The sequence below is a fragment of the Camelus bactrianus genome, chromosome 15, assembly GCF_048773025.1.
Source record: "Camelus bactrianus isolate YW-2024 breed Bactrian camel chromosome 15, ASM4877302v1, whole genome shotgun sequence".
NCBI lineage: Eukaryota > Metazoa > Chordata > Mammalia > Artiodactyla > Camelidae > Camelus > Camelus bactrianus.
Genome location: NC_133553.1, coordinates 44,089,418 through 44,107,729, shown reverse-complemented (window position 1 = coordinate 44,107,729; position 18,312 = coordinate 44,089,418). Strand labels below are relative to the sequence as shown.

General features: G+C 36.4%; 1 protein-coding gene across 3 annotated transcripts in view; it reads left to right on the top strand.

Moving 5' to 3' along the window:
• THADA (THADA armadillo repeat containing) overlaps positions 1 to 18,312 on the top strand; it is a 286,797-nt gene that overhangs the window by 71,513 nt on the left and 196,972 nt on the right. For all 3 annotated transcript variants that reach the window (XM_074378785.1, XM_074378786.1, XM_010967713.3), the window contains exon 26: positions 5,152 to 5,243. In XM_074378785.1, coding sequence (XP_074234886.1) covers positions 5,152 to 5,243 — 92 coding nt within the window. The remainder of the gene's footprint in view (positions 1 to 5,151; positions 5,244 to 18,312) is intronic.

The window sequence follows — 18,312 nt, the reverse complement described above, 5'->3', positions numbered from 1 at the left end:
ATGTATATATTTAGGTTTTACAGGTTTCTCAATTTGTATTGAGACTATACAGATCTCTTGATCTTTGCTACCTGTTAGGCATTTTTTTAAATCCAGGGGAAATGCATTGTTGTAAATATACTAGGCATTAGGCGTAATACCTCTTGTGTGGCAGACGATATTAGTTACTAGAAATACAAAGACAAATAAGACATAATCATAATAGTGGCTGTCTTACTGAAAATTTTTCATGTGCTTAGTATCCTTTACATTGACTATTTCAGTTAGTGCTCAGAAGAACCCTGCTAGGTAGATTCTGTGATTATAAACCCCGTTTTACAGATAGAGAAGACAAGGCTCAGAGAGGTGAAATAGCTTTGACTAAGGACACATCACCATTCTTTGTCTGACTCCAGATTCTGTGCTAATATTGCAGAAAGTTTTGGATATTATAGGCATACAGTAGAAGTGCATTTTACTTACGTTTCTAGGGTTTTGACCCTGTTCCTTCGAAGACAGAGGTGGAGGTATAGCCTAGGTGCAGAGGTTTTATTGAGTGGTACAAACCTGAAACAGCATGAATGAAGGAAAAATGTGAGGCAGGAAGGAGGAAAGACATTACCAAGTGGGCCTTAACCTTGCAGGAGAACAGAGCTAGTTGTTTGGTCATGTGGTGTATCTTCTAGCCAGGCCATGTGAAACTACCAACCCTGGAAACGGTCCCATCTTCTGTCTCTTATTGGTCAAAGTTCACCCTTTGGGACGTTATCACAACCCTTGGGCAGCCGCTGGACAAACCCAATCCCAGGCTCTGCGATGTAGCATCTCATCTGAGTCTGGAAATGGCTGGATGAGCCACAGCCTCCATGGGTGTGGCTGGGACAGACCTGGGGTTTGAAACTTGGTTCCCACCACTCTTGAAAAGCCCTGCACAGGAGGGTTTCACAGTAGGTGAATAATGGGATCTGACTGACGTAGTTAAAAATGGAGACTCAATTGTAAGGTGGTGGGAGGGAAAGAGAAGACCAGCCAGGAAGCTGTTGTAGTAGTTCTGCCAAGAGATGATGGTGACTCAGAATAGAGAAATATTAGTAAAGATGATGACACATGATAATCGTTGACATATATTTTGGAAATGAAGCCAGTTTAGTTAAAAATTTCGGTAACAGAGTAATTTATAGGCACATATATATGAAAACTGAGAATTTTCTGGGCAGGTTTTGAAACTGAGACATGTCTGGGCATTCCCTTTTCTGTGTTCAGTAACCTGATCTTCTTTCCCTGCATCCTCATTGCCGGGCAGGTAACTCAACTTCCCAGCTTGCCCAGAAGCTCCACTGAGTGTGCCACTTTAGGGCACTTCTCAGACCCACACTGGGCTTTTATTTCTATCTGGTACATCTTACTTTGCTTCCCTCAGGCCAACTCTGGTTCACAGTACCCATTGGGTTTCAGAGGAGGAAAAAGAGCCTTTCAGATCTTCCCAGTAGTGCTGCCGTGTGCACTCTGTGCCTCTGTTGGTACCACTGTCTGCAGGTCCTCTGGTAGTTGTGAGGTTACCACATGGGTGTCAGGCTGAAAGCTGTGCAACGCTGAAACCCAGCCATGCTCTACTTATTAGACTGTTTGCCTTGGCATGGAGCTTTATTCACTCACAGGTAGAGTGCTTTTTTTCTAATTCACGCATAGGTGGTGTGCGGGCTAGAAGCTCCATCTCTTCTCATAGAATTGTCTTGCTACTGTAGAAGAAAGTCACCATGAACTCCAGAACATGGCCTAATAATAAGCCTAGAAATTCCAGTATGATTTTCCTGGATTGCGAATGAGGGACTAGTGATCTAAAGTGTCTTTTTCAAGGTCCATGGCTAAGAAGTGATGGAAAGCAAATTAGATTTCAAATCTCATTTCATTTTTTTAGAACATATTTCATACTACTATAAACTGGCACTGTGTACACTAGATAAAATGTTTTATGATATTATATGCAGATCCCATTCTCAAGGATGTGACTATTAAGAGTGAAGATGTATGGTATATAAATGACTGTACCACATAGTGATTGCACAGGGAAGGGTCTCCATTCATATTTTTAAATATTTGTCAAGGGAGCATTTATGTTACGTAAGAAAAGACATACATATATAAGAGAAATATATAATATACATATGTACACATATGCATACATAAATGTATACTCACCACACACATACACACACTGAATAATCAAAGAATGAAATTAAGGAAACAATTACATTTAAAATAGCATCAAAAAGAATAAATATTTAGGAATAAATGTAACAAAAGAAGTGCAAGATTTGTGCAATGAAACTCACAAACCATTGTTAACAGAAATTAAAGAAGGCCTAAATAAATGGGAAGATATTCCATGTTCGTGGACTGGAAGATTTAATATTGTTAAGATGGCAATACTCCCCAAATTGAGCTACAGATTTCACTACAATCTCTGTTAAAATCCCACTTGACTCTCTTGCAGAAATTGACAAGGTCATTCTAAAATTCAGGGAGAAATGCAAGAGACTCAGAATAGCCAAAACAATCTTGAAAAAGAATAGAATTGGAAGACTCTCATGTCCAAATTTTAAAACTTATGACAAAGCAACAGTAATCAAGATAGTGTGGTAATGCCATAAGGATAGACTTTTATAGATCCGTGGAATAGAATTAAGAGTTCAGAAATAAAACCTAACTTTTAGTAAAAAAAAAAAAGGGGGACAACGCAGTTCAGTGGCGGAAAAGAATAGTCTATTTAACAAATGGTACTGGGACAACTGAATATCCACATGCAAAAGAATGAATTTGCTTCCTGTATTGCACCATATTCAGAAATTAACTCAAAATGGATCACAATCCTAAAAGTAAGAGCCAAAATGATAAAACCTTTAGAAGAAAACTAGGTGTAAATCTTTGTGACCTTGTATTAGGTAATGGTTTCTTAGATATGACACCTAAAGCACAAGCAACAAAAGAAAAAAGATAGATTAGACCTGACCAAAATTTGAAATATCTGTTTCAAAGGATACCATCAAGAAAATGAAAAGACAGCTGGCAGAATGGGAGAAAATATTTGCAAATCATATATCTGATAATCATGTATTTGATTAGTATCCAGAATATATAAAGGACTCTTACAACTCAATGATAAAAAGACAACTCAATTAAAAAATGGACAAAGAATTTAATACATTTCTCCAAAAAAAAAAAGAGATATACACATGGCCAATAGACATATGAAAAGTTGCTAAACATTGTTAATCATCAGGGAAATACAGTCAAAACTACAATGAGATACCATATCATAGCCAGTAGTATAGCTATAATAAAAAAGATGGACAGTAACAATTACTGGGGAAGATTAAGAGAATTGGTAAATATTGAACCGTCATACACTGCTGGTAAGAATGTAAATGGTACCTCCACTTTGGCAGTCTCTCAGGAGGTTAACAGTGTTACCATATGACCCAGCAGTACCGCTTCTTGGTATACCCAATAAAAATGAAAACACACAAAAACTTTGTACGTGAATGTTCATCGCATCATTATCAATAACAGTGAAAAAGTGGAAACAACCCAGTGTTCATCAAATGATGAGTAGATTTTTTTAATATGGTATATCCATACAATGGAATATTATTCCACCATAAAAAGGAATGACATACTGATACACGCTACAACATGGGTGAATCTTGAGAATGAAAGCCAAATGAAAGAATCCAGACATAAAACGCTGCATGTCACATGATCTTATGAATGTGAAGTGTCCAAAATAGGCTAATCCCTAGAGACAGAAAGTAGATTAGCCCTTGCCTAGTGTGGGAGGATGGGGAATGGCTGTTAATATATATGGGGTTTCATTTTGGAGTGATGAAAATATTCTGGAATTAGGCAGTGGTGATAGTTTCCTACTTTGTGAATATAGTAAAAAAAAAACCCCACTGAATCTAGCCTACAACTGTGTTTTATTTGGCCTCCACAATAGTGTTTTTTTTTCCCCTTTAATTTGTTGCCAACATTTCAAAATAGATTTCACATAAAAATTGGGGTTTCTGGCTTCTCTTGAAAAAGCAGAAGATCTGGCAGCACTGGGCTTATGTTCCCTCAGGGCAACAGCTTCAGCTGAAGCTTAACAGTGACTGCATTAGCCTCAGTCCTCTGCTGCCTCCGCACTCACTGGCCCTTGTGGGCATTTGAGTTTGTGATCCTTAGTGCAGTAGTTTCGGGAGGCTGTTTTCTAAATCTTACATTGTTACTTTTAATTAGCTTTCTTCTTTTATTGCTGTTTAACCCACCATGTGATGCCTGTCTAATTAGAATATAAGCTCTGTGTTAGCAGTAAGTGTCTTCTGTTTCCAGATGTTCTCCATGGTGCTGGTATAGGGCCTTACACACTATAGGGCAATCAGTACGTATTTATACATATCACTGTGATTTGGCAAGATAATTGAGGAAGCCCAATATTCCTTGACATCAAGACATTTTTATGCTATAGGAAAGCATCTTGAAACACTGGTTTGGAAATAGATCTATTCTATTATTACCATTTTGAAGAAATTATTCATGTTTATTAATGATAGTTCTTTCTTATTTTTATGAACCAATTATCTCAGATAATCTTAGGCTTAAAATTACTTTATTAGGTTACTGGCATTGTGGGGTTAATCAACATTTTGATTATGACATTAAACATTTTCTTGGCCATATTAATAATGTGGATCCTTTGAGTTAGGTCTTATTAATATTTTCTCATAGGTAAATGATTAGAGAAAATAAATGAAAAGAGCTGAGCTCTTTACTGGAATACTTATCATCAGAAATGATGTGGATAAATGAATTTATTTATTTATTTTGTTTTAGTTATTTGATGATACAAGTACAAAGATAATGAAAACTGTTGGAGGTAATATTAGAAGTATCAGAAAAAGCTGTGTTGTGTGCATGTGGTTGGATTGTAGAGCTCAGTTTAAGAGGACGTCATTGAGATAATTACTATAAAATTATTGAAAATTATCTTATTTTATGAACACAAACTATCTTCTTTAGCCCCACACGAAGCAATCGGGGAATGATTTTGAATGTCTAATTCGAATATGGTAAATGTTGGTTTCATGTCATGAATATTTCTTAACCTTTATTATGTTTGTATTTTAACATTAGGTGAGAAATTCATCTACACTTCTTTTTAGTACCTTGATCACAAGAATATTTGGAGTTAAAAGGGGAAAGGATGAACTTTCAAAAAAAAATAGGTAAGCTTTATCTAATGCTAACTTTACTTTTTACAAAATATTGTCCTAGCCAAGAGTAATTTTTGGAATTTTGCTTACTTTTATAAATTCATCTAGAGCATAAAACTATAAAAATACTCTAGTAAATTAACCTACGCTGCCAAATTCTAAGCCCTTGGGCAAAAATGTCTACTGTAATAAGTGGACCTTTTAAAGCAACAAAAATATAGCAAGGACTGAAATGTACAGCTTGTTTCTCAGTGCAACAGCTAAAGAGTTTTTTTTTTGTTTTTTTTTTTTTTGATTTGCATCTTCAGGTATTCCTGAAATGTCCTAAATTGCTTTTTCTTGATGTGTCATCAAGTACTAGCTTGTGCAATATCTTTACTTTTATAGTAACTGGAAGTTTAAATGTTTATGGTATACTCATCAGAACATGTCCCAGATTACCTTTGCATTAAACTCTAATGAGAGCGGTTACAGAAGTTGGCCACACAGAATAAACAGTGCTTTTTACTTTTAGTTCTTTGGTGCTATGTTTACTCTCTAAGATGTTTGTCTCTGAAGGTTTTTTTTTTAATGTCTTGAAAGAAAACTTACTGAAACATTTTGATTATGAATAATTTTTAGATACAATGCACAAGTTCTGTTTGTTGTTTTTTAAAGAAGAGAAGCTTTGAATAGTCATTTCTTTAGCATTTAGGAGGGTTTAATGGCTTGTAGTTGAGTGGCTTGCAGTTGCTAACACTAGATGTCACTGTCGCTGCATGCTTAATTACTTTCTTACCGTCCTTTAGGATCCAGTTTGGTCCAGTAGTGTTTCTCTTGATGATCTAGAGGTAAATCAGACCCTATTCCCCTCCTACGCTAAAGAGTTGATTATCACACTTTTAATTTAGGTTTTAAGCTGTTGTTCATTAAAAATATATTTTCTTGTGTTGGAACTAAGTCATGAAATAATTTTATGATATACTGTTGGTAATTCTAATGAAACCAACTGGTGGTTCTGAATTGTCATTTAAATTGCTACTTATCACCCTATAAAATTCAATATCTAAAAGGAAAGAAATTGGCTATATGTATGAATCCCTTGAGTATGTTAGAGTTTTTTTTTAGCTGAATTGTATTTTTAATAATGATAACATTAGTCCTTTGAAAGGATGATTATAATTTTTACTATTTACCTGGTTCCTTAAAAAATTCTGTCACTAGTTTGAAATCACTAACATTTGTTTCTTTTCAGTTTTATTTATTTTGTTAATAATTCTATAAAGTGCTATGGTTTCAAACAGTTTGGTCATATTATAAGACTATGATAAATAGTGTATAAATAAAATATGATATGAGGTTATCAGACAAGTGAAATTAATGTTTAAAACATGTGAAATGAAGAAATGGTTTTTTTCTCTTGTACTTTTTAAAAAAAATTCTTGGATGTGCATACAAATTTTACTATGTACAGGAGAAAATTATCAGATTCATTTCATGTAGGTTGCATCTGAAAGAGGGTGGAAGAATAGCACAGTGAAACCACACTGTTGAATACTCTGCCACAGCATGCTTTTGGGAACCTCCATAATAATTCATTCCTCTTAAACAGGGAAGGTTACAAAATATGTAACTTTCCTAGAAAGAGAGAAATGGAATATTCAGATAATTGTTTTGAGTAAAGCTGAAAAGTGAAATGAAAGTATTAGGAAGTTAATTTTTTTTTAATGTGGTGAGCATTTTTGGTGAGTTTTTATTTCAATAATCTGAAGGTTGGTATATATCATTACATATACAAAGCTTCTGTTCACTGTTTGATCCTTAAAGAGAATACTTCTTGGCAGCACCCACTAGATTTGCTCTGTAAAACCTTTAGCATCTTAAACTTGCTATTATTTGTAATGGTTCTTCTAGTTGTAGTTTGTTTAATTATGTCACTTTTGGTTGAAATGTTTATGTACCTCTTCCCTACAATATTAACTTCCTCAGGGCAGAACCTTTTCCTGCTATTCTGTGTATCTATGATGGGCACTATAAGCATGCTAGTAATAATGATGTCTTGTTGGTTGGTTACTCAGCCATTGAATAACTAAACTCAGCTGATGAGACCTCCTAGGCCAGTGAAGTCTACTCTCACAGCCACAGATTGTTCTGCACACAGTCTTGCAAGTGTGTGCTCTTGATCAGAAGGTAACTAGATGTAAAAAGAACATCTGCTTTCCCCATCTAATTGGGGGAAAATGTCTATCTTGGAGTAAACAGACTTGATTTCTAGGCATTTTGCTGCCACTGGAGATGACCTAAATAGACCCCCTTATCCGCTTTGCACTTCAGTTTCTCCATCTATACAGCAAGAGTAATAAGATGTGTGTTTTGTCCTGATGGCGATATGGGGAGGATAAAACAAACTATTAACAGGTCTTTTAAAATATTGGAAGTCCTGTGCAATTAGAGATATAGTTTGCTCTTTCTCAGTTACCACTTCTATCGTTGAACCCATCCCATTGCCTTATAGTTACGCTGTGCTTTGGAGTACAGGGTTAGTATCTTATCCCTGCTTTTGTATACTTGGTACCTAGCATAGTGTCTGGCATATAATGGGCACACAGAAATACTTGCTTAATGAATCAGTAAATTTTGTTACTAGAGAAGAGATAAGGAATCTGCTTTCTACTCTTGCCTTTGTTCCCGCATAGCCACGGTAACCAACTGAGACAAATTAGTTAACTTCTCTGGGCCTTGGTTTTCTCCTCTAAGATAAGAGATGTGGACTATCCTCGAGGTATTTTATTTCTGGAAAATACTAAGCCAAGGCATTACATTATTGTTACTGGACTTCTGAGTTTGGTAAACTGCTATGTTCGTAGTGCCTAAACAGCACCTGCCTCATTTAGGGACAAGGGGTTCCCTTTTCTAAAGAAAGGAGCAGGGGGTCTGCATCCCCATTTGTAAGTATGTAGAGTACTCTTGTATTGATCGAACTCTAGAGCTCGTTAGCCTTGTTCTAGATGTGTCTTTTGGATTATGAAGAAAGAGAAAACATAAGTTTCACGAGTTTGTTTTAAATAATGTTACTACATTTTAATTTTCTACAGGTCCTTTCCTTTCTGTTTCTTACCCTCTAACTGCCTTGGCCTGACAATGAATAATCGATCCCATGCAGAATCAGAAGTGGCATAGCTCTGTGATCCAGGAAGTGTGCTGAGCTTTCCCAAGTAGCCTCCATCTGCAGTGTGAGTGGGCTCACCTTGGTAGTTCCTCATTCCTTACAGGGCAGGAGCTCATCCAGTGTGGTCTTGAACTCTAGGTCTTTCCCTGTAGCTCCTTTGTGTTTTAACCTTCAACTGCTTTAGTCCCAGGTAAATGACAAATACCAACATATATAGTAATCTGAAAAGCTTTATTGTAGACTTTGCCAAAACTTCATATAGGTGCTCAGTGTACAGAGTGTTCTATAGCTCTTGATTTCTCTTCATTTAAAATCTATCAGTCAGCAGTAAGAATTTGTAAGCATTTATCATGAACTCAGTACGGACGTGGTAGAGGAGTACGTGAGAAATATAAAACTTGGACCTTGCTCAAGGTGCTTACCTTTCAGCCAGGGAAACAAAAACGGTTATTTGTGAAACAGATACAAATAGAAGACAACATATAATAATCAGATGCACAATGTGATATGAGTAATCGATGCATTGGAAATTCATTAATGGGAGAGTTGAATGGAGCACTTGGGAACTGTGTTTCTTGTAAAGCTTTGGGAATGAGTGGATTTGGGGTACCTGAAAACAGGTAGATAGAAAAAGAGGTTCTGAAGAATAATAATCTTGTTTTTTGTGTCAAGGACAATCTCTGTTTTGTTAGAGAGAGCTCATATTCAAATTACTAGCTTCGGATGGTTTAGTACCATTTAAGAAGAAAATGTTTGTAAAAGCATCACTGGGTCCAAGTAGCATTACTTCAAATGATTATGTTAGGAGATGTTAAATTATATTTGTTTTATTTTCCTGGATATAAATGACAAAGAATTGTTGTAGGAAACTACTACCTTAGTGGTGTAGGTCTGGAAGGATCCTCCCAAGGACATCTAGTCTAGTCCAGCCCCTGCTTATAGACAGATTTTGAAGAAATTTCCAGACAGACTGGCTTCTCTCCTGTGCTTCGTGTTTTCTAGGAAAAGAGATTCCACAAGTTTTTGTGGTTACCCACTCCATTGTTTAGGAAAGAATTGGATTCTCAAAACTAAAATTGAGAGCTGTAGGGCAACTAGGTTTTTATATTTTAGAGAATATAATTATTAGAATTCAAAATAACTTATTTTCTTTGAACTACACAGTAGTTTGTAGTAAGCGCCTATTTGGCCAAACTGAAGATCAGAATTTTCTTTTGGCTGTGGCCAGGATAATCTTAATATCCTCGGACCTGAAGGATTCTTGTTTTCTCCATTTAACAAGCATTTATATTGTGTTTTCACTCTGGGCCAGTCCCTCTCCTGGGCTCTGGGATCCAAAGATGAATCAGACAGTCTTGGCCGTAGGGAAACTGACAGTCTAATGAGGAATATGACAAGTTATCTGCTGTGCTGGAATCTGTTCCACTCGTGTAAAAGGAAGGGAGAAATTGTGAAGGCGGATAGAATATCCTTAGTGCCTGTGCGTGCTTGGCACGTGCCAGACCCTTTATAGGTGTCCAATTTAGCCTTTTTCACAGCCCTGCAAAATGGATAGAGTCATCCTAATTCAGAGAGGAGTAAACTAAGATTGGTAAGATTTAGTTATTTTCCTGAGATCATCCAGTCAGAAGTGGCATAATCAGAATCCAAATCCAACTGTACCTGCAGAGCACACAGGTGGATTTACCCACCAGCACACACAGCCCCTATGAGTAGTGAGTCACTTTTCAGAGTTTGGCTCTAGATTTTACATTGTGAGACCGTGGGAAATAAAGCACTTCACCCAAAGTCTCATGGCGGAGCGGGACTCTCACGTCTCCCTCGTGGCTGATTTTAAGAGTCTTTCATTCCCCAATAGTATATCAGTGTGGCCAGGAAGACATTTACCTCTGTAAAACTCATATTTCATGACAGCTTGGTGCTATGGGGAAAGGATTTGGGGGTTTTGTGATAATCTTTGTCTGTGGTATGATGTCTCCCAGGCTTAACCTAATGTTTCTCTAAATCTCTGCTTATATTTTTCATTCATATATTTTAATAAACATTATAATAATAACCATTATTAGTTTTTATATTTGAGAGGACCTAAGAAGCCATCCAGTCTCATTCTCATTTTGCAGATGTAAAAATTGAGGTGCTTGAGGTCACACAGCTGGTGCTGGAAATACAGTTAATGGTTACTTTAGCTCACAGTAAGCTGAACTGAATCATTTTTAAAATGTAGCTGATTATAAATGGAGTTTCTATTAGCAAAAATAATACTAGTTTGGATTCAAATAAGTTGAAATTAAGGTAATAGCCCCAGTGTTTCTGATATGGTCTGGAGGTGTCATTCATGCACTTTCCGCAGTTGTTCATAGAACATTCAATCTGCTGCTTTAGGCAGAGTAGATCACTGTGTATTTTTGGCGACTGAGAAGTAAAGTACAAGTCTTGTGTGTAACCCTTGTTGAGAAGTTCTTAAAATCAAAATTAAGTCTATTCTGACAATTTGGCCTACTGGAGAGTTTCATGTTTTACGTTTTTGTTCATTCTTAGTTTCAGGGATCACAGATAGGAAAACCATAAATACAAATTTTAACCAAAATGAAGCTCTTAAAGAGAAATATGTTCATGATCTTGAAGTGGGAATTAGTCATCGTGTTCTTAAATATTGACTCTTTCATGGACCAGGTAATCTTTGTTCCTAAGTACTGCTTCAGGCCATTGCCTTCTTTAATAACGAAGGCATTGTTGCTTTAGTTTGAGCATGTTCTATGGAATTTTGGCAATGCATGCATCCTCTTTCTGTATCTTAGTAAAGGCATGAGTAAATATTTTTTCTTAGCTTTGGTATTTTTGTAGCTTACATTTTATATGAACCAGACTAAAATACTCTAATACCAGGATTACATAATTTAGGACGTCAGGATTGCTTCCAGGACTGTGAGATAAAGTCTTCATTTATCAGGGGTTTTTACAAGCAATACTTGTTGCTCATTCAGTACCTGTAGAGAAATACCATAGAGCTATTTTCCAAATGAGAAAATGGAGTCAAAGAGGTTAAAACAAGAAGAAACAGTTTCTTTAGAACTTGGATAATATTTCTTCTTTATTCAGAACTTGGTCCTTACCACTATTGATTTTAGTAATGTATAGTTTAGAAATTCCAGGAATTTCCAGTTATTCTTGTTACACACAAAACTTTTAATAAAATATAATCAATAAAATTTTTTCATTGAATACTTATTATGTATCTTACCACTCTAATATGTGTAAAGGGAGTTTATGACATGGCCTTAGATTTCAAGTAGTTTATCATTTACTGAGAGAGAAGACTAACATGTGAACTAGTTTAGGAAAGATAAGTGTCAAACTCGCCAGTACTGTCGGGTAGGGGTTCAGAGGGGGATGAGGTCAGGTTCCATATGGGAGTCAGGGCTTAATCTGGATTTGAAAGGCTGAGCAGGATTTGAATAGGTAGAGAGGAAGATGTTGCATATGAGGTTATAAAGGCATGAACAAAGATGCAGAGGTTGGAACACACATTGTATATGTCTGAGAAAGATAGAAGCTAAACCAGAACAGGACTGAAAGCACATGATGGAAATATTCATTCACTCAGATACTCATTTATTCATTTATTCCTAGAGCAAGGATTCATTGACCACCTATTCCGCATAATCACTGAACTAGGTTCTGGGGTTATATCAATGAGTAAAACAGACATGCCAAGGACAGTAGTTTGAATTTGACACTACATTAGGAGTCATTTAGAAGTTTTTGCATTGGAGTATTCCATGATAAAGGCATTATTTTAGGAATCAGTTGAGAAGTGATTGCATTTTATGTCCCCGGCTAGTGGTATTGGAGAATGTGATGCAAGACCCTGGAAGAAATTTACTTAGGAATAACTTGTACTCTCTGTAGATTGTTAAGGCATGGTTCCAGCTTGGTGTGAGTTTTTTCAGCATCTATTCTTTTTGTTGCTTCTAAATTGAGTAGTGTCTATATTAGAGGGGAATATGCCTTATGTCATAAGGATTACTAGTTTCCCCAAGATGTTAAGAAGATACTTAGTGAGAAATAGATTATAGAGTCAAGTAAGTTTTGGAAATACTGGATTCAATAAAAGCTTCTTTATGACAAGACTTCTCAGAATATTTAATATGCTATAATGTGTTTTGTGAATCTTCAAGAGTGGGCTGTAACATGCAGTATTTCCCCAAGTTGTTTGACCATGGAAAACTCTCCCTCTTTTAAAGAATGTCTATTATCATCTTGTGTTCCCTCAGACATAGTTTAGAGGATGCTGTCATGGGGATACTGATTAAGGCAGGTGAAAGGCATGTTTCCAGCCATCAGGAGCAGCATCACATGTGAGATAGGGAGATATTCATTTCAGATATATCTTTGCAGCAACAGAAAGACTCAGTTTTAGTTGCAGTTAAATGTGCTATAAATTATCCCAAGTTGTCAGATAAAAATTTAAAATAGTATCCTAGCGTATAGTAGGTTGTCAATAAATATGGATCAATAAAAATTTCATAAATTTAGACCTTTTAAAATCTTGTATTTACAGTATCTCTTTGGGAGAATGAACTTTATGTTTTACATTAGATTCTTCCACCATTTTGTCAGAAGAAGATAATATCCATTTTTCCAAAGCCTTGTTCATTGGTAAAGGGGGCAGTAGGGCTTCCACCGTGGTTGATGAACTGATCAGCAAGGTCAGTACCAAGCCCATCAGGCTATGATATGTGTGCGTGCGCGTGCGCATGTGTGTTTGTGTGTGTAGGGAGGGCAGACAGAGGGGAATGGAACAGTAACCAGCTTTGAAATATAATAGGTAAGACTTTAGGATCTACCAATACGGCTGAGTTTATACCTTTGGACTGTATGTCTTGCTAGTGAATTAAGCAGCATACCCTGTTTTTGTCCCTTATCTCCCAAATAAGAGCTTCACTTATTAATATTTAAGTAAAGGTTTAAACTAATTCAGATTTGTAGCAGTTAGAATGCTTTTGGCTGTAAGTAACAGAAAACCCAAATCAAAATTAAACGATAAGGAAAAGTTATCATCTCACATGTAGCCAAGAGGTTTTAAGGGAGACTGGTTTGTTTCAGGTTGATGACATCATCAAAGACCCACGTTCTTTCAGTTTTTCTATCGTGCCATTCTTGACGTGAAGGCACTGGCCCCAGGCAAGCTTCCTTCATGGTTTCAAGATGGCTGCAGTTCCAGCCATTCGCCCTAGGAGCACCAAGTACAATGCCCAGTGGCCTCGTGCATCCCTGTTCCTTTTTAAGAATGACAACACAACTTCCTGTATGTGTTTCCATGCTCTCAACTTCACACTGTAAAGACTTCCGTTCACATCTTTTTGGCAGAGTTAACATCTTAGCTTATCCCTGATGAAGGAATGGATCCTCCATAATTAGCTTAGACTAATTGGGATTCTCCAGTTGGGTCTAGGGTTGGTGCCAGCCCTCCTTGAAGCATATGACTACTCAGAGAAGGATAAATACCCAACCAAAGTCAAATACTGTAAAAAAGGAAGGATGGGATGAGGGAATGGATTTTTATTAGTGACGAATGACATCTGCTGCTGCATTCTTCTAGGCTATCTCAAAAACTTCGAAAATCTTTTCATTTCATTAGGAAGGTAAGTAATACGTGTAGTATGTAGTATTTTAGCCTAATAGGAAAGTGTGTTTTTTCCCTTCATTTATGCAATTCCTTCATATAATTCTTAAAAGATACATAGTTGTAAAAGTGTCTGGATATGTGGTTCTACATAATTTACTCCTGTAGGCCAGCTTGTGTTACAAAAATTTCACTCAGGAACAAAGTTTTGTCTTCACACATGAAAAAAGTTTTGTAGAGCTTTACAATTCTGAATAAAAATTCTGAATAAAATACAATAACTTTCTAAGTCAGAAAATGCTACTTTGCAATATGAAATATCTTCCTGATTCATAGCTAATCTCTAAGAAGCTAACAGAATGTTAATATTGTGTTTTATTATAAACTCTAATTCACTTTGGAATTTGACCCATATATTACAACATTGATTTTGTTATTGTAGGGCCAAATGTTGTGATGTCAAATGATCTTCCTAAATTTATTAGAATTGGTACTTAGTTATTTTTATTTATGAACCCAAAATCCCTACTCTATTTAAATTGAGCCTGGTATTTTGATGTGACTTTTTTGGCCTCTAAATTCAAATTAGGTCAGTTGTCTTGAACAATCTCTCCTTTTCCATCTGCCAGGTTTCTTTCTTTTCTGTCCTCCAAACTGTTGCTGTTTTATTCTGTACAAACTGCCTCTATAGAAGTGGAACATGAGGCTGTCTGGGTCAGGGCAAACCAGCCCGCCTCGACAGAAGATGGGGTCAGGCTAGCTATATTTGACATGAATCAGTAAGTCTGATCCAGTTGCTAAATCTCAGAGCTGTAGATTTTTCTAGTCTAAAAGGATAATTCTAGAGACATCCATTGCTCTTAATATATCTTTGTCTTTCTTCTGTTTATCTCTGTGATCACTTAAGTTATGAACAACTGATTTAGATGCATATAAGTGGTCAGTTACACACTTTCTCCCTTTAATTCACTTGATCCCCTCTTTTACACCCTGCAGTCAAAGCCCTCCTAGGCCATTGGTTTTTATAATTGGTGGTCTGTATAGATGATCCAACATTTTTTTTTTCCCATCATCGTTTATTCAGCAAACATGCTTACTAGGTTCAAGGCTCTGAGCACTGAGGGGAGTACGGACATTTATAAAGGATGGTCTATGTATTTGAAGGAGGAGAGTGAAGACTTGAACTCAACTCTGTTGCAAGGTGGAACGCTCCTAAGTACTCCATTAGCTCCTTTCCCTTAAGGGAAGAGCTTGCGTGCCCCCAACTCCTCCCATTTCCTCACTTCCACGCCACTGCTTAATTGCACCTTTGTCCGAACCCACACTCTTCAAACACTCATCCTTTTTAAACCCCTTCCTCCTTCCCATTACAGTTCTTTACCATTTAGGCAGGAAAAAAATTTCATGTGACCCTTTCTTTATCTTGCCTTTGTTCTGTCTGTGTGACAAGCAGTGATTCAGATCATGATGAATGAACATGATAGCAGTATTAGTGATATGCCTCCCCTATCTGTATTTGGAAATGAACTTCTATGTACTAAAAAAACAGTGTCACTGGCCTCTAAAGCCCAGTTTTTCCCAGAAACACACCACAGTCATGTCTGTCTCTTTATGCTTTTAACTAAGCCAACTTAATTTTCCTTAAGCTTCAACATTTTAGGGAAATAAAAGGGAATTTCTCTTTCAGTGATGTTCTCTTGCTTTGATTAGTTACTAATACTGCAGTAACATAGGTTTTAATTTTTTGTCATTGTAAAAGTATAATGTTTCAGTGGGGAAGTAAATATATTTCTGTGGGCTACCTGCAGTGCCACTATAATATTTTGTCTTTGAAAGATGTATTTCAATTGCCAGATGATCATTTATAAGCTATGGCATTTCTATAGATGAACGTACCATTCTTAAATACTTTCTTAGTCTTGTCCTCTCTGCTTTCAGCCCTGATTACCTTCAAAATGGTGCTGCCATGGTGAACCACCAAGATGGTTGGTTCACCCATGAAAATCAAATTCTGGTGGATTCGTAGCATTTTCTGTGGGGGTTTCTTTCTCTAGAAATCTCTTCTTGCCCCTTCCCCCCCATTACATTGAAATGTGATGATTTTTCATGATTTTGGGTGTAATATCACTTTTTCTAGCATTTTTAAGTAATATTCCTTATCATGGACAAATCATGGTTTACTTAATAATTCTCTTACTATTAAATATTTAGTTTTCAAAATATTTTTAATAATGCTGTGGTGAGTATCTTTATCTATAAAGTGTTCTAATATGTAGGATTATTTCTTGTAGGTAGATTCTCCTAGGTGTAATTTCTTGGTGACAGAGTATATAACTTGTCTTCAGATCCTATTTATGTATTGTCAGATTTCTTGATAAATTGATCTTCTTGAAAAACAGTTTCCCCCAGTCACCTTCCTACTCAGGAATTTTCATTAGATCTGTGTTGCCAATGGTCTAAGGTCTAGACCTCTTTAATTGGCCTTTGGCCTTTTTGTTAAGCCCTTTTTTCTTTTTGTTTTAACCAACTGCCTACCATTGAGCATTTACAATCCATCTTATTTTTCCACACTATAAAAAGTAGCACAGCAAATACCCGCATACTTTTTAGCTTTGTCCATGTTTTTTGGAATATTTCTTTGGGATAAATGATGAGAAATGAAAATATAGGGTTAAAGAATATAAAAATTTCATGAAACTGATAACCAGACTTCTTTTAAACAAGAAGATATCAATTTACAAATTTGCCAGCACGTATAATCTTCCTAGTAGTTAGATGTTATTATTTTTTAATGCAAGTTTAAGAGAATGTGAGGGAGGAAATTACCATATTGTTTCAATTTATATTGCTTTTATTACTAGTGAGGTTGAACATTTGCCCACATTATTTGTTGGTTAATTGTATTTTCTTCAGCTTAGCTTTCAAGGCCCTATATAATTTGAACCTGCCCTTTTCACCTTATCTCCTATTAGTCAAACCCACAAATATTTATTAAACTTCTGCCAACTACCAACAAATACATACACCCTAATCAAACTAATCCCCCTACCATTCCTTTGTATGTTACAATTTTCCTTCTGTTGCTTTTGTTCATCCCTTTTCTGTTTCTAAAATGCTTGTCCCTTCTCTTCTACTTACAGTATGCTGATTGTTCCCACCTTTGAGGTTTAGCCTGAATCTTTTTTTTCCTCTAGGTTCCCCCCTGACCTAACTGTGGCTTCTCTGGGAGCAGGGCCTCTGTCCAATCCCCCTTTTTGTCCCAGTGCCTTGTAAAGGGTCTGCCTTACATAGAAGGCAAAGAACTAGTGATATATTGATGTTGCTAAGATAATGCACGTTGAGTTAGGCAGACCTGGATTTAACTTTTGGCTCTGACTTTGGGCAGGTTTTGTCCCTTGAGCCTCAGTTTCTTTATGTCAGCATCACCTTGAACGAGGGATGATGAGAGGACTTGCCTCCAGAATCATTGTGAGGTGTAAGTGTGGTAATACTTTAAAGGGCCTCGTGCAGGGATGTGTGATACATAGGAGGCTCTCTTTCAGTGAGAATTGGCTTTAAACTAATTGAACAAATAAAGTGGTCATCCCCACATTCATTGTAGTGTCCCTTTCCTTAGGACTGGTGTACCCCAGTGATGCATGGTGTCTCTTTCTCCTGTTGGTATTGCTTCTTGTGAATTAGTTAGGTCCTGTCAAATCAGTTCCGAGTTCCAAAGGGGAGGGCTTGTGTTTTAAGTTTGTTGCATGTCCTAAAGCTCTGCGTAAGTACTGATTGGTTAAGTATAGCTGAGTAGCTTTGGTAGCAATGAAAATGAGACCAAAGCTATGATGAAGACCTCACTTTCCATTTTTTTTACTGAAACCTTTAGTGGACTTTGTTCGAAAGGCCTTTAAGAAATATTTGGTTTTGTTGCTTGTTCAGCCAAATGGAGTTAGTTATTCAGTAGAAATGGTAAAAATATTCAAATAACACCACTGGATCTCACTTTTCCATATAGTGTTTCAAAGTGCTGCATTCATTAATATTTGTGAGAAACCTATGGTTAATACCACAAGAAGTCATAAACTAAACCAGATTTCCCCCCGTTTTAACTTTCACATGACTTGGATTAACAACAGTGTTACTCTCTAATTTACACCTGGAATTTTAAAAACCTTCTCAAAAAGCTGAAACAATGATTTATATTTAATCACCATGTGACTGGGTTATTTTCACTTATTGAAAATATAAACAACAAAAAAATATCCTGGATAAAGAGCTCCATGTATTTTAACTAACGACAGATGCTATGATCAGAATTTCTACTT